Below are 13,240 nucleotides of genomic sequence, written 5' to 3'. Positions count from 1 at the left end.
AGTTGAATGCAAGGTTGCTGTTTCAAAATGGCGTCCCTTGCATTCCTATTGGCTGATTTGATTCTTCAAATTCAAATCAGCCAATAGGATGAGAGCTTCTGAAATCCTATTAGCTGTTCAAAACAGCCAATAGGATGAGAGCTACTGAAATTCTATTGGCTGTTCAAATCAGCCAATAGGATTTCAGTAGCTCTCATCCTATTGACTGATTTTTGTAGATGAATCACTTGATACTTTTTTTTTTATTTTTTAAAGGATTGTAATTGACCCTAGTTTCATAGTTTTCTTGCTGTAATAATGATCTCTTTTTGGTTCAGGTTGGAAAATTCTGCAGTCAAAGAAAATCTGTTTAATTTGACACAGTAAGTATGCTAGAAACATATGAACATATAATCAAGGTTTCCTTGATATCCTTTGTAAAAGAGTAAACATAGGTAGTCTGATAGGTGCTTAGGAGCATGCATGTATCTTTAAAATTATATGGCAGAAGTGTTTGCTGCTATGCATAACATTGCTATAAGCAAAGGGCAAAAGCTGCTACCAGATGGCTAAAGACACGTACACGCTCCTGAGCTCACCTAGGATTACTCTAACAAAGGATACCTAGAGAACTAAGCAAAATTGGAAATGGGAGTAAACTGGAAAGTTATTTACAATTTTATACTCTCATATATTTGTTTGATTTTGACTTAACTGTCCCTTTAAGCAATACCCTCACTTAACCCAAAACGTAAAAGTTGTTGAGCCACCCAGCATATCTAACCCTAATCACACCTCCAGGAGGCTTTACCAAAATAAATCATTAATTGGTAGACCCCAAGATCCCACACCATGGATAACTAAATCAAAAATCCCAAGGACAATTAACTCTGATTAATCTGATTGGTTGATTTAAAAAAAAAAAAAAAAAAATAGTGCTATCATATTTTATGTATCATACTTGACCTGCAACCATTTTGCTACTTGCAATAACTAAACTTGCAATAACTAAACAGCAATATGATCTGATGGTTGATCAGGGAATTTCTGACATAAGTAAATTGCAGAACTAGAAATAATTAAAAGTCCACAAGATAAATGAAGGATTGGAGTATTTAACCCCTTACTGCCCAGAATTACGATTCTGTGATTTCAATGATGGGATCATGTCAGGGGGAGTGCCTATAGTGCTAGGCACGCCCTCCAGCCCACGATCCCATTCAGGATGTGCCTTTGGCTTCAATACAGCCAAACGGCGATGAAGTTATATGCAGTCCTAAGGGCTTCTAATTCCAGGGCTTTTAAGACCAGTGCGGACGGCATAGAACATAAGGTCGTGAAGGGGTTAAGCTATGAGGAGATCTTAGCCAAAATGGAACTTGTTTACTCAAGAAAAGTAGTGCATAATCGGTGATATGATTACCTTATGTAAATATAGTCATTGACCACGTAAAGAGTCACACTAACATGTTTTCTTAAGAATAATCAAACTGTGGAACTTTTTGTCTGAGAGGATTGTACCTGTCAAAGGACTTTAAAATATATTTTTGGTTAAATTTAGAATACAAGTTTATGACTGCTTGTATTAAGTGGGTATGGCGTCTTTAAAAGTATTGCTGTCAGCAGTTTCTTTTTTCTTAAAACATGAAACTGTTATGAATATTACCTTTTATGTATAGAAGTATATTATGTGGTAGGAGTAATGCGTGTAACTTTTAATGACACACTTTCTTATAACTTGTTAAAGATAATAAACACAAAACCTGAATCCTTTTGGTTTCTATCAGTCTATTAATTATACCGACACCAGATGGATTAACAAAAATTAGCTTTATTAAAAGATTTCAATTGGAAAAATAATGAGCATTTAATAGTAACTCAAGCAATCAAAATATAACAGAGAAATAAACTACAGTCCTATAATAATCAATTAAAGCGATAACATAATAACTCCAACTAGCAAGAAAAACAGAATAATGCAGAGATTAAACTATAAAGATAATTAAATCATATTTTCAAAATAACACAAAAAAATGGCATGATGATAGGAACTAAATATTTGGTTATAAACCATCTAAGGTAATTGCAGAGAATCAGGTAAATTAATAATTATGACAAACCGTCAGATAATAATTTATCCTGATTCACCCGGTGTTATTGTCGACAAATAAGACCAGGTGGTAGCAATTATCTAAAGAAAAACACAAAGCTATAAAACAATTATTTAATTTACCTGATTAAATAGACAGAGATTTTACATAAATGTAAGGTTTAAATCTTAATGATATTAACATTTAAGGTGACTTAATTTCATACATCACCAAAGTAAATAAATTCCCCCTTTGCAACCAGGAATCAAGCTGTCAGGTCGTAGGTCTGTCCGAGTAGGCTAAACTAGCCTCAGTAGTTATAATCCAATAATCTCGGACCTTTGTAGTTGATTTGCAAATTACCAACTCCATATATGATGTGACCAGATCCAAAATACAGGAAAACGACCCCCTCCCATTGGGATAAACCCTATATATTACCATCCTCTCTTCTAGGAGGACTCATTAATTATAATATTTTAATAGTTAATTAACATAAAATTAATTAGATTAAATATTTTTGTTCTAACAGTAGATGGCTCCTGCATATAGGGTAAAAATTCAAGAAAAATACTTATTTTATTTATGTTTACCCTAACATTCCTAGACTACAGTCAAGGTTATAAATTGCACTTATTTACAGAAATAAGCGATTAGCTGGGGCCTAAGCAAGTAAACTACCTTGAATAATGGAAAACATATTGATATAAAACTTCTCAGTCAGCAAGGCTGAGGAAAACAAAATTCAATGTTATAATAGATGAGCCTTGGTTAGGCTTAAATAAAAAAAAAACATGGAGTCTGTTGTGTCATGAAAAATTCATGACATATTCCCCCTCATCTAGACTATTTTACCCCGACTAGGATGGATGAGATTAGTGTAGATCACTGTAAAAGTACAAAGAGAACAGAATGCATACCACTCTAAGAGTAACACTGTTTTATTTAAAAAGTGCTAAAAGCGCATTTAAAATAACACGTACAATGTGTAAATGTATAATAAACAAATTCACCACTTCACAGTGTTTTCCACGGGCAACTGAGAGTATGTTGTTGGTCTCCCAGTCCTTGCGTACATCTGTAGGGCTTCCAGAACGCCACAGGAAATCGCACCGGACAAGGGGATGCTCTAACGTTGAACCCGGCGTCACAAGAACGTGGTGAGAAAGGAAGGAATGTCTAAGCGTTTCGTAGGGTTACCACCCGACTTTCTCAAGAGGTAGTTCTAAGTTGATTCCCATGTTTCTTTTTGAGGATCGCGGGCTTGACACACCTCTAATACGTGGCATCATCCGATTGGCCTGAGCGCAGTCAAAGTCCCAACATCAGCTGATAAAAGTCTTGTACTCAAATGTCCAAATAGACAATATCGCTACACAAGGGAACATATATAAAATAAAAAATCAGTATTGAAATAAAAAGAAATCCAACATGTCCTGTATGATCAAAATTCATTATTATACAATGCAATTGAAATTAATATGGCATCAATCCATCAAAATTATTGCTATTGTTCTCAGTCGTAGACTTTATATTGAGGTACGACGGTCCCCTGATTCACTTTAAAATACGGCCATTAGATTGCCTATACCATAACAAAATATTCATAGGCTTTCCCTAAGGTCTAAAAAGCTTCTAAAGATGACGATAGATCTTAAAACTGTAATTCATAGGTATATGTATTGATAGAAACAAAAAACATTTAGCAGACCCAAATAGAAAGAAGGAAGAAGAGGTAATATCCTAATAGTTAATTATATTGATTAGTTAAAAAAGGAGGGAGGAAGACGTATAAGCCAAACTGACAACGAAAAAGAGATTACTCCATTTGATAAAGATGATAATAAAAAAAATATAATAATAGTCTAAAAAACTAAAAACAGTAACTCGCCTGGAAATGATGGGAGGACAAGAAACTAAAATGAAAGAACACCTTTTACATAAAAGCTTGAAGGTCTAAATCAATATTTAGACCTTTCTCACTAATAGTATTTAGAGTTTGGAGTTCGTGAATCCAATATGTTTCACGTTGTCTCAGACTCTTGAGCTTATTTTTAGAACTGTTCGGAGGAATCCAATTCAACACCATTATTCTGAGTCCCATTGGGTTAGCATTGTGGTGATGATTAAAGTGAATTGGAACACTATGGTTGTCTACTTTGTTTTTTATGTTGCAAAGGTGTTCACTAAACCTATTTTTATGAGTCTTTTGGTGCGCCCTATATAGAAACTCTGGCAATCACATATTAGAAGGTACACCACAAAAGTGGATTTGCAAGAAAACTTATATTTGATCTTATATGCTTTGGAATTGTTAACATCATTAAAGGTGTCCCCCCTAATGATGCGACTGCACATATTGCAGTTCTTAATTCCACATGGCCACGTCCCATTTGTTCTACTAAGTCAGTGTTTATTGTTCATTTGAATAGGTTTTTGAACCGATTTGAACTTCGATGGTGCCAAAATATTTTTTAAATCCAGATTCTTTCTAAAAGTTACGGTCGGTCTCTCTGGTAAGGTTTTGCCTAGTATAGGGTCAGAGGTAAGGATATTCCAATGTTTCCTTAGAATGTTCTCTATCTCTCTGCTACCCTGACTGTAAGTGGTGATGAACCTTATATTATTCTGTTCGGATTGATACCTTATATTTTTGGTCTTAGGATTTAGCATAGTATCTCTATTTATATTTGATACTTTTTCTTTCACAGTGGTAAGGAGGGCTGTATCATATCCTTTTTCTTTGAACCTATTATCCAAAGAGACAGACTCTGTAAGAAAGTTTTCAAAGTGTGTGCAATTTCTACATATTCTTTGATATTGGCCGAGTGGAATATTCTTTTTCCACCTCGGCAGATGACCACTTTTAGCACTTAACAAACCATTCTTGTCCGTTGGTTTCCTGTAATCCTTGACTGCAATTTTACTATCTTTGTCTGCAAATAATATTAAATCTAGGAATTCAATCTGTTCTTTGTGGGATTTACTAGTGAATTTTAGATTCATGGTATTGTTATTTATATATTTGATGAAATTGGTGGCTTGGTCTTCCTGGCCTTTCCAGATAATAACATCATCTATGTATCTAAAGTAACTAATTATGTGACAATTATAAGGATTTTGAGACCAAATATACTTATTTTCAAAACAATTCATAAATAAATTGGCATATAATGGGGCAAAGGTCGTCCCCATCGCTGTGCCTTGTAACTGTAAATAAAATTGTGAATGAAACTCAAAATAGTTATGCTTTAAAGTGAAATCAATACTTTTAAGAATAAAATTTGCTTGTGTGGATGGAAGACTACTACCAAACATACTTTCCTCCACTGCTTTAATACCAAGGTCATGTGGGATACATGTGTATAATGATGTAACATCACATGTTAGCCATAGATACTCCTGTTCCCATTTCATCCCCTCAAAGGTTTTGATAGTCTGAGTAGTGTCTTTTGTCTTTTAAAAATGATCTGGTAGTTTTAACTATGGGTTGTAAAAAAATAAGTATATTTTGTCTCAAAATCCTTATAATTGTCACATAATTAGTTACTTTAGATACATAGATGATGATATCATTAAAAACTATCCACTCCAGAGCAGCATCCACATACCCGCAAAGATCCGGGAAGTATTTGCCTTCTTTTATCATATTTATATATATACGTATAAATATATATTCAGCTAGGCTCTTCTAGTATCTATTTATAGCCAGGAATATGTTTGTGTATGTTTTTTAAATTTTATTTGCTGTATGTGTATATTTGCGACTAACAGCATTCACCTTTTGTCCATACATTTTTATGTTGTAGGGAGACTAGTTCTATACATGTTGTTAGAGTAGAGAAGCGCAGCTTAAATATATGTGTAGTCTAGATCACTGTTTTATATGGGCAATCGTTATGGTCAACCATCCAAAGACTAAGAGGAGGAGGATATTTTCCCCTCTTGAAATTTTTATAACATAGAATCATTAACCCACAATTCCAAATTACAATGAATATATCAAAAATGGACACATATTATTTTTCCAAGTACCCACGTTATGTACAACTTTCAATTGATAAATATCATTAAATGACATATGTGGCACCTTCATTAGAAAGCAAAGTTCCATGTTTTTCGGTTCAATGTAGAGTGGCAATGCAGAACCAGCATCAAAAGCAATGTTTATTTGCATTTCATCAACATCCTTTCTATAAGCTCTTAAGAGCATTGTTCTTATAATGTCCTTGTTGACAAAATATAATGGAATACGTCCCTCAACAAGACTCAATTCCACTTTGAATCTCTCGTAACCAGTTTCCTGTAAAATACACCACTGGGTCCAAAAAAACTTAACGGTTCATTCTGAATTAGTTCATGCTTATATTGAACCTTTATAGCTCGGATAGAAAGACCTGAATGCAAATTAATGGTCGCAACAGTATCATTAACAATCTCCATTATGGTTTCCATCTGTTTACGGAAAATTTACATTTCATGCTTCAAATTTACTGATGGAAATGGAATTAGACACAGCCACGGCAGTAACAGCTGAAAAACCGATAACGGATGTTGTGTAAGGAATCCACTTCGCATTTTCCACTTGTTCCATGTTTTCACAAGTCACCTGACTTAGCCTATTTAGGTGTTCACCTGTGTGCAAACAGGTGCTTAGTTATTTTCCTTGTAGCAGTTTATAGCTCTCCTGCTCAATGCAGCTACTCGCTTAAATACCAAGCTCTCTCTTTTGGATTACAATTTGTTCATTCAAAATAGAACCAGTATTTCTTACTGCAAGTTTCTACAACGTTACCTCTCTACGAAACCAGCTACAAATTAGCTGCTGCTTGTTACTTTATATCAATCTGTGCTACACACATCCAAATCTCTCTAACTAAACGGCAGTCTCACTGTAACTGAACAAACAAGATTGGCATAACATTCTAACTTGGCACATTGCTGAACTGATTTCAACGATCTATTGTAAGTTGGGACTGTTTTCTCTCACTCCTTACCTGCAAGCACATGATTTGTTTGTTTCTCAGCGTCTAATACTTTAGTCAGATCTCTCCGCTTGTGCCACTGTCACTCAGCATATTGACTCCTCCTACCATCTCCAAAATTGCACGGCAATATCGCGGTCAGCACAAACAAGTACCAACTACTGCTCTGTGATATCCTCTGTGCACGGATACATAAACGGACACTTTACTATTACTGCTAAGCTGAGTTCCAGTTATTTTAAGCACGGTTCTTTTGATTTACTTACCGTGTACCAAGTGTGTTATTCTGAGCTTATTATCAGGATTTATACTGAGTTACCTACACATTATAAATATACTAAAGTTTCTTATGCATCCAGTACTTATCTCTCACATTTGGGACTTCCTTTACTTTATGTACTGAACAATACAGTACATCTGAAGCCTAAGTTTTGTTCTGCTTCCTGTTATTTACCAAATTTGATAACAGAGACAGCTATTGAATTTATCCATTACTTTATTTACAAATATTAATTTCCTTTCACTTTCAGGCATACAGTCTATGCTATTTAATAGCCTGTTTAAGAAAGTGATACAAATACATATTTTCTCAAGTCTGCAGTTGTGATCTTTTGCTCCCTCTTCATCTCTCTCCCCCTTCATCTCTTTTGCTCTCTCTCTCCCCCTTCTCTTTTGCTCTCTCTCTGCCCCTCTTTTGCTCTCTCTCTCCCCCTCTCTTTTGCTCTCTCTCCCCCTCTCTTTTGCTTTCTCCCCCCCTCTTTTTTGCTCTCTTTCTCATCCCCTCTCTTTTGTTCTCTCTTCTGCCCTCTCTTTTGGTCTCTCTTTCCCCCCTCTCTTTTGTTCTCTCTTTCCCCCTCTCTTTTGTTCTCTCTCTCCCTCATTTTTGGTCTCTCTCTCTCCCCCCCTCTTTTTTGGTCTCTTTCTCTCTCCCCCCTTCTTTTTTGGTCTCTTTCGCTCTCTCTCCCCCCTCTTTTTGCTCTCTCTCCCCCCCCCTCTTTTTGCTCTCCCCCCCCCCTCTTTTTGCTCTCTCTCCCCCCCCCCTCTTTTTGCTCTCTCTCCCTCTCTTTTTGCTCTCTCTCCCTCTCTCTTTTGCTCTCACTCCCTCTCTTTTGTTCTCGCTTTCCCCCCTCCCTTTTGTTCTCTCTCTCCCTCTTTTTTGGTCTCTCTCTCTCTCCCCCCTCTTTTTTGGTCTCTCTCTCTCCCCCCTCTTTTTTGGTCTCTCTCTCTCTCCCCCTCTCTTTTTGCTCTCTCTCCCCCCTCTCTTTTTGCTCTCTCTCTCCCCCCTCTCTTTTTGCTCTCTCTCCCTCTCTCTTTTGCTCTCTCTCCCTCTCTTTTGCTCTCTCTCCCCCTCTTTTGCTCTCTCTCTCCCCCCTCTCTTTTGCTCTCTCTCTCCCCTCTCTTTTGCTCGCTCTCTCTCCTCCCTCTTTTTGCTCTTGTTCTCTCCCCTCTCTTTTGCTCTCTCTCTATCCACCCTCTTTTTTTGCTCTCTCTCCCCCCTCTCTTTTTGCTTTCTCTCCCCTCTTTTGCTCTCTCTCCCCCTCTCTTTTGCTCTCTCTCCCCCTCTCTTTTGCTCTCTCTCTCCCCCATCTCTTTTGCTCTCTCTCTCCCCCACTCTTTTGCTCGCTCGCTCTCTCCCCTCTCTTTTCCTCTCTCTCTCCCCCCACTGTTTGCTCTTGTTATCTCCCCTCTCTTTTTGCTCTTGTTTTCTCCCCTCTCTTTTGCTCTCTCTCCTTCCCCCTCTTGTTTGCTCTCTCCCCCCTCTTGTTTGCTCTCTCTCTCCCCCTCTCTTTTGTTCTTTCTCCACTCTCTTTTGCTTTCTCTCGCCCCTCTCTTTTCCTCTCTCTCTGCCCCCTCTGTTTGCTCTTGTTCTCTCCCCTCTCTTTTGCTCACTCCCCCCCCTTTCTTTTGCTCTCTCTCCCCCTCTCTTTTGCTCTCTCTCCCCCTCTCTTTTGCTCTGTCTCCCCTCTCTTTTGCTCTCTTTCTTTCCCCCGCTTTTTTGCTCTCTCTCTCCCCCCTCTCTTTTTGCTCTCTCTCCCCTCTTTTGCTCTCTCTCTCCCCCTCTCTTTTGCTCTCTCTCTCCCCCTCTCTTTTGCTCTCTTTCTCCCCCATCTCTTTTGCTCTCTCTCTCCCCCACTCTTTTGCTCTCTCTCTCTCTCCCCTCTCTTTTCCTCTCTCTCTCCCCTCTCTTTTTGCTCTTGTTCTCTCCCCTCTCTTTTGCTCTCTCTCTTTCGCCCTCTTGTTTGCTCTCTCTCCCCCTCTTGTTTGCTCTCTCTCTCGCCCTCTCTTTTTCTCTCTCTCCCCTCTCTTTTGCTTTCTCTCCCCCCTCTCTTTTGCTTTCTCTCCCCCTCTTTTTGGCTCTCTATCTCCCCCTCTCTTTTGCTCTCTCTCCCCCTCTCTTTTGCTCTCTCCCCTCCTCTCTTTTGCTCTCTCTCTCTCTCCCTCCCTCTCTTTTGCTCTCTCTCTCTCCCCCTCTCTTTTGTTCTCTCTCCTCTCTCTTTTGCTTTCTCTCTCTCCCCCTCTCTTTTGCTCTCACTCTCTCCCCCTCTCTTTTTTCTCTCACTCTCTCCCCCTTTCTTTTGCTCTCTCTCTCCCCCTTAATTTTTCTCTCTATCTCTCACCCCTCTCTTTTGCGCGCTCTCTCTCTCTCCCCCCTCACTTTTGCTCTCTCTCTCCCCCTCTCTTGCTCTCTCTCTCTTCCCCCTCTTTTGCGCTCTCTATCTTCCCATCTCTTTTACTTGATCTCTCTCTCTCTCCCTCCTCTCTTTTACTTGATCTCTCTCTCCTCTCTTTTATTTGATGTCTCTCTCCCTCCTCTCTTTTGCTCTCTCCCTCTTTTGCTCTCTCTATCCCCCTCTCTTTTGCACTCTCCCCTCTCTCTTTTTTGTTCTCTCTCTATCCCCCCTCTCTTTTGCTCTCTATCTCTCCCCCTCTCTTTTACTCTCTCTCTCTCCCCCTTCTCTTTTGCTCTCTCTCTTTCTCCCTTCTCTTTTTACTCTCTTTCCCCCTTCTCTTTTGCTCTCTCTCCCCCTCTCTTTTGCTCTCTCTCCCTCTCTTTTGCTCTCTTTCGCTTCCCCCTCTCTTTTGCTCTCTCTCCCCCCTCTCTTTTGCTCTCCTCGCCCCTCTTTTTTGCTCTCTCTCTATCTCCCCCCTCTCTTATGCTCTCTCTCTCACCCCCTCTCTTTTGTTCTTTCTCCCCCTTCTCTTTTGCTCTCTCTCTCCCCCTTCTCTTTTGCTCTCTCTCCCCTTCTCTTTTGCTCTCTCTCTCCCCCTTCTCTTTTGCTCTCTCTCTCCCCCTCTCTTTTGCTCTCTCTCTCCCCCTTCTCTTTTGCTCTCTCTCTCCCCCTTCTCTTTTGCTCTCTCTCTCCCCCTTCTCTTTTGCTCTCTCTCTCCCCCTTCTCTTTTGCTCTCTCTCCCCCTCTCTTTTGCTCTCTCTCTCCCCCTCTCTTTTGCTCTCTCGCCCCCTCTCTTTTGCTCTCTCTCCCCTTCTCTTTTGCTTTCTCCCCCCCTCTTTTTTGCTCTCTTTCTCATCCCCTCTCTTTTGTTCTCTCTTTCGCCCTCTCTTATGTTCTCTCTTTCCCCCCTCTCTTTTGTTCTCTCTCTCCTGCTTTTTTTGTCTCTCTCTCTCCCCTCTTATTGGTCTCTCTCTCTCCCCCCTTCTTTTTTGGTCTCTCTCTCTCTCCCCCCTCTCTTTTTGCTCTCTCTCCCCCCCCTCTTTTTGCTCTCTCCCCCTCCCTCTCTTTTTGCTCTCTCTCCCTCTCTCTTTTGCTCTCTCTCATTCTCTTTTGTTCTCACTTTCCCCCCTCCCTTTTGTTCTCTCTCTCCCTCTTTTTTGGTCTCTCTCTCTCTCTACCCCCTCTTTTTTGGTTTCTCTCTCCCCCCCTCTTTTTTGGTCTCTCTCTCTCTCCCCCCTCTCTTTTTGCTCTTGTTCTCTCCCCCTCTCTTTTGCTCTCTCTCCCCCTCCCTTTTGCTCTCTCTCTCCCCCTCTCTTTTGCTCTCTCTCCCCTCTCTTTTGCTCTCTCTCTATCCCCCCTCTTTTTTGCTCTCTCTCCCCCCCTCTCTTTTTGCTCTCTCTCCCCTCTTTTGCTCTCTCTCTCCCCCTCTCTTTTGCTCTCTCTCTCTCCCCCTCTCTTTTGCTCTCTTTCTCCCCCATCTCTTTTGCTCTCTCTCTCCCCCATTCTTTTGCTCGCTCTCTCTCTCCCCTCTCTTTTCCTCTCTCTCTCCCCCTCTTTTTGCTCTTGTTATCTCCCCTCTCTTTTTGCTCTTGTTATCTCCCCTCTCTTTTTGCTCTTGTTCTCTCCCCTCTCTTTTGCAATCTCTCTTTCCCCCTCTTGTTTGCTCTCTCTCCCCCTCTTGTTTGCTCTCTCTCTCCCCCTCTCTTTTGTTCTTTCTCCACTCTCTTTTGCTTTCTCTCCCCCCTCTCTTTTCCTCTCTCTCTCCCCCCTCTTTTTGCTCTTGTTCTCTCCCCTCTCTTTAGCTCTCTCTCCCCCTCTTTTTTGCTCTCTCTCTCCCCCTCTCTTTTGCTCTCTCTCCCCTCTCTTTTGCTCTCTCTCTTTCCCCGGCTTTTTTGCTCTCTCTCTCCCCCCTCTCCTTTTGCTCTCTCTCCCCTCTTTTGCTCTCTCTCTCCCCCCCCCCCTCTCTTTTGCTCTCTTTCTCCCCCATCTCTTTTGCTCTCTCTCTCCCCCCCACTCTTTTGCTCACCCTCTCTCTCCCCTCTCTTTTCCTCTCTCTTTTCCTCTCTCTCTCCCCTCTCTTTTTGCTCTTGTTCTCTCCCCTCTCTTTTGCTCTCTCTCTTTCCCCCTCTTGTTTGCTCTCTCTCCCCCTCTTGTTTGCTCTCTCTTTCCCCCTTCTCTTTTGCTCTCTCTCCCTCTCTTTTGCTCTCTTTTGCTCTCTTTCACTTCCCCCTCTCTTTTGCTCTCTCTCCCCCCTCTCTTTTGCTCTCCTTGCCCCTCTTTTTTGCTCTCTCTCTATCTCCCCCCTCTCTTTTGCTCTCTCTCTCACCCCCTCTCTTTTGTTCTTTCTCCCCCTTCTCTTTTGCTCTCTCTCTCCCCCTTCTCTTTTGCTCTCTCTCTCCCCCTTCTCTTTTGCTCTCTCTCGCCCCCTTCTCTTTTGCTCTCTCTCTTCCCCTTCTCTTTTGCTCTCTCTCTCCCCCTTCTCTTTTGCTCTCTCTCTCCCCCTTCTCTTTTGCTCTCTCTCTCCCCCTTCTCTTTTGCTCTCTCTCCCCCTCTCTTTTGCTCTTTCTCTCCCCATCTCTTTTGCTCTCTCGCCCCCTCTCATTTGCTCTCTCTCCCCCTCTCTTTTGCTTTCTCCCCCCCCTCTTTTTTGCTCTCTTTCTCATCCCCTCTCTTTTGTTCTCTCTTTCGCCCTCTCTTTTGTTCTCTCTTTCCCCCCCTCTCTTTTGTTCTCTCTTTCCCCCCTCTCTTTTGTTCTCTCTCTCCTGCTTTTTTGGTCTCTCTCTCCCCCCTCTTTTTGGTCTCTCTCTCTCTCTCCCCCCCCTTCTTTTTTGGTCTCTTTCTCTCTCTCTCTCTCTCTCTCTCTCTCCCCCCTCTCTTTTTGCTCTCTCTCCCCCCCCTCTTTTTGCTCTCCCCCCCTCTCTTTTTGCTCTCCCCCTCTCTTTTTGCTCTCTCTCCCTCTCTCTTTTGCTCTCTCTTCCTCTCTCTTTTGCTCTCACTCCCTCTCTTTTGTTCTCACTTTCCCCCCTCCCTTTTGTTCTCTCTCTCCCTCTTTTTTGGTCTCTCTCTCTCCCCCCTCTTTTTTGGTCTCTCTCTCTCCCCCCTCTCTTTTTGCTCTCTCTCCCCCTCTCTTTTTGCTCTCTCTCCCTCTCTCTTTTGCTCTCTCTCCCCCTCTTTTGCTCTCTCTCTCCCCCCTCTCTTTTGCTCTCTCTCTCTCCCCTCTCTTTGCTCGCTCTCTCTCCCCCCTCTTATTTCCTCTCTCTCTCTCTCCCCCCTCTTTTTGCTCTCTCTCTCCCCCTCTCTTTTGCTCTCTCTCTCCCCCTCTCTTTTGCTCTATCTCCCCCTCTCTTTTGCTCTCTCTCTCACCCCCTCTCTTTTGTTCTTTCTCCCCCTTCTCTTTTGCTCTCTCTCTCCCCTTCTCTTTTGCTCTCTCTCCCCCCCTTCTCTTTTGCTCTCTCTCTCCCCCTTCTCTTTTGCTCTCTCTCTCCCCCTTCTCTTTTGCTCTCTCTCTTCCCCT

At 41.5% G+C, this 13,240-nt stretch overlaps 1 protein-coding gene across 1 annotated transcript in view; it reads left to right on the top strand.

The window, feature by feature from the left end:
- Positions 1–13,240, top strand: part of IL13RA1 (interleukin 13 receptor subunit alpha 1) — a 206,950-nt gene that overhangs the window by 104,094 nt on the left and 89,616 nt on the right. Inside the window, exon 6 of the mRNA XM_053699252.1 lies at positions 318–362. Coding sequence (XP_053555227.1) covers positions 318–362 — 45 coding nt within the window. The remainder of the gene's footprint in view (positions 1–317; positions 363–13,240) is intronic.

Source organism: Bombina bombina, chromosome 1 (genome assembly GCF_027579735.1).
Source record: "Bombina bombina isolate aBomBom1 chromosome 1, aBomBom1.pri, whole genome shotgun sequence".
Classification (NCBI taxonomy): domain Eukaryota; kingdom Metazoa; phylum Chordata; class Amphibia; order Anura; family Bombinatoridae; genus Bombina; species Bombina bombina.
This window is presented reverse-complemented; position numbering and strand designations above follow the sequence as displayed.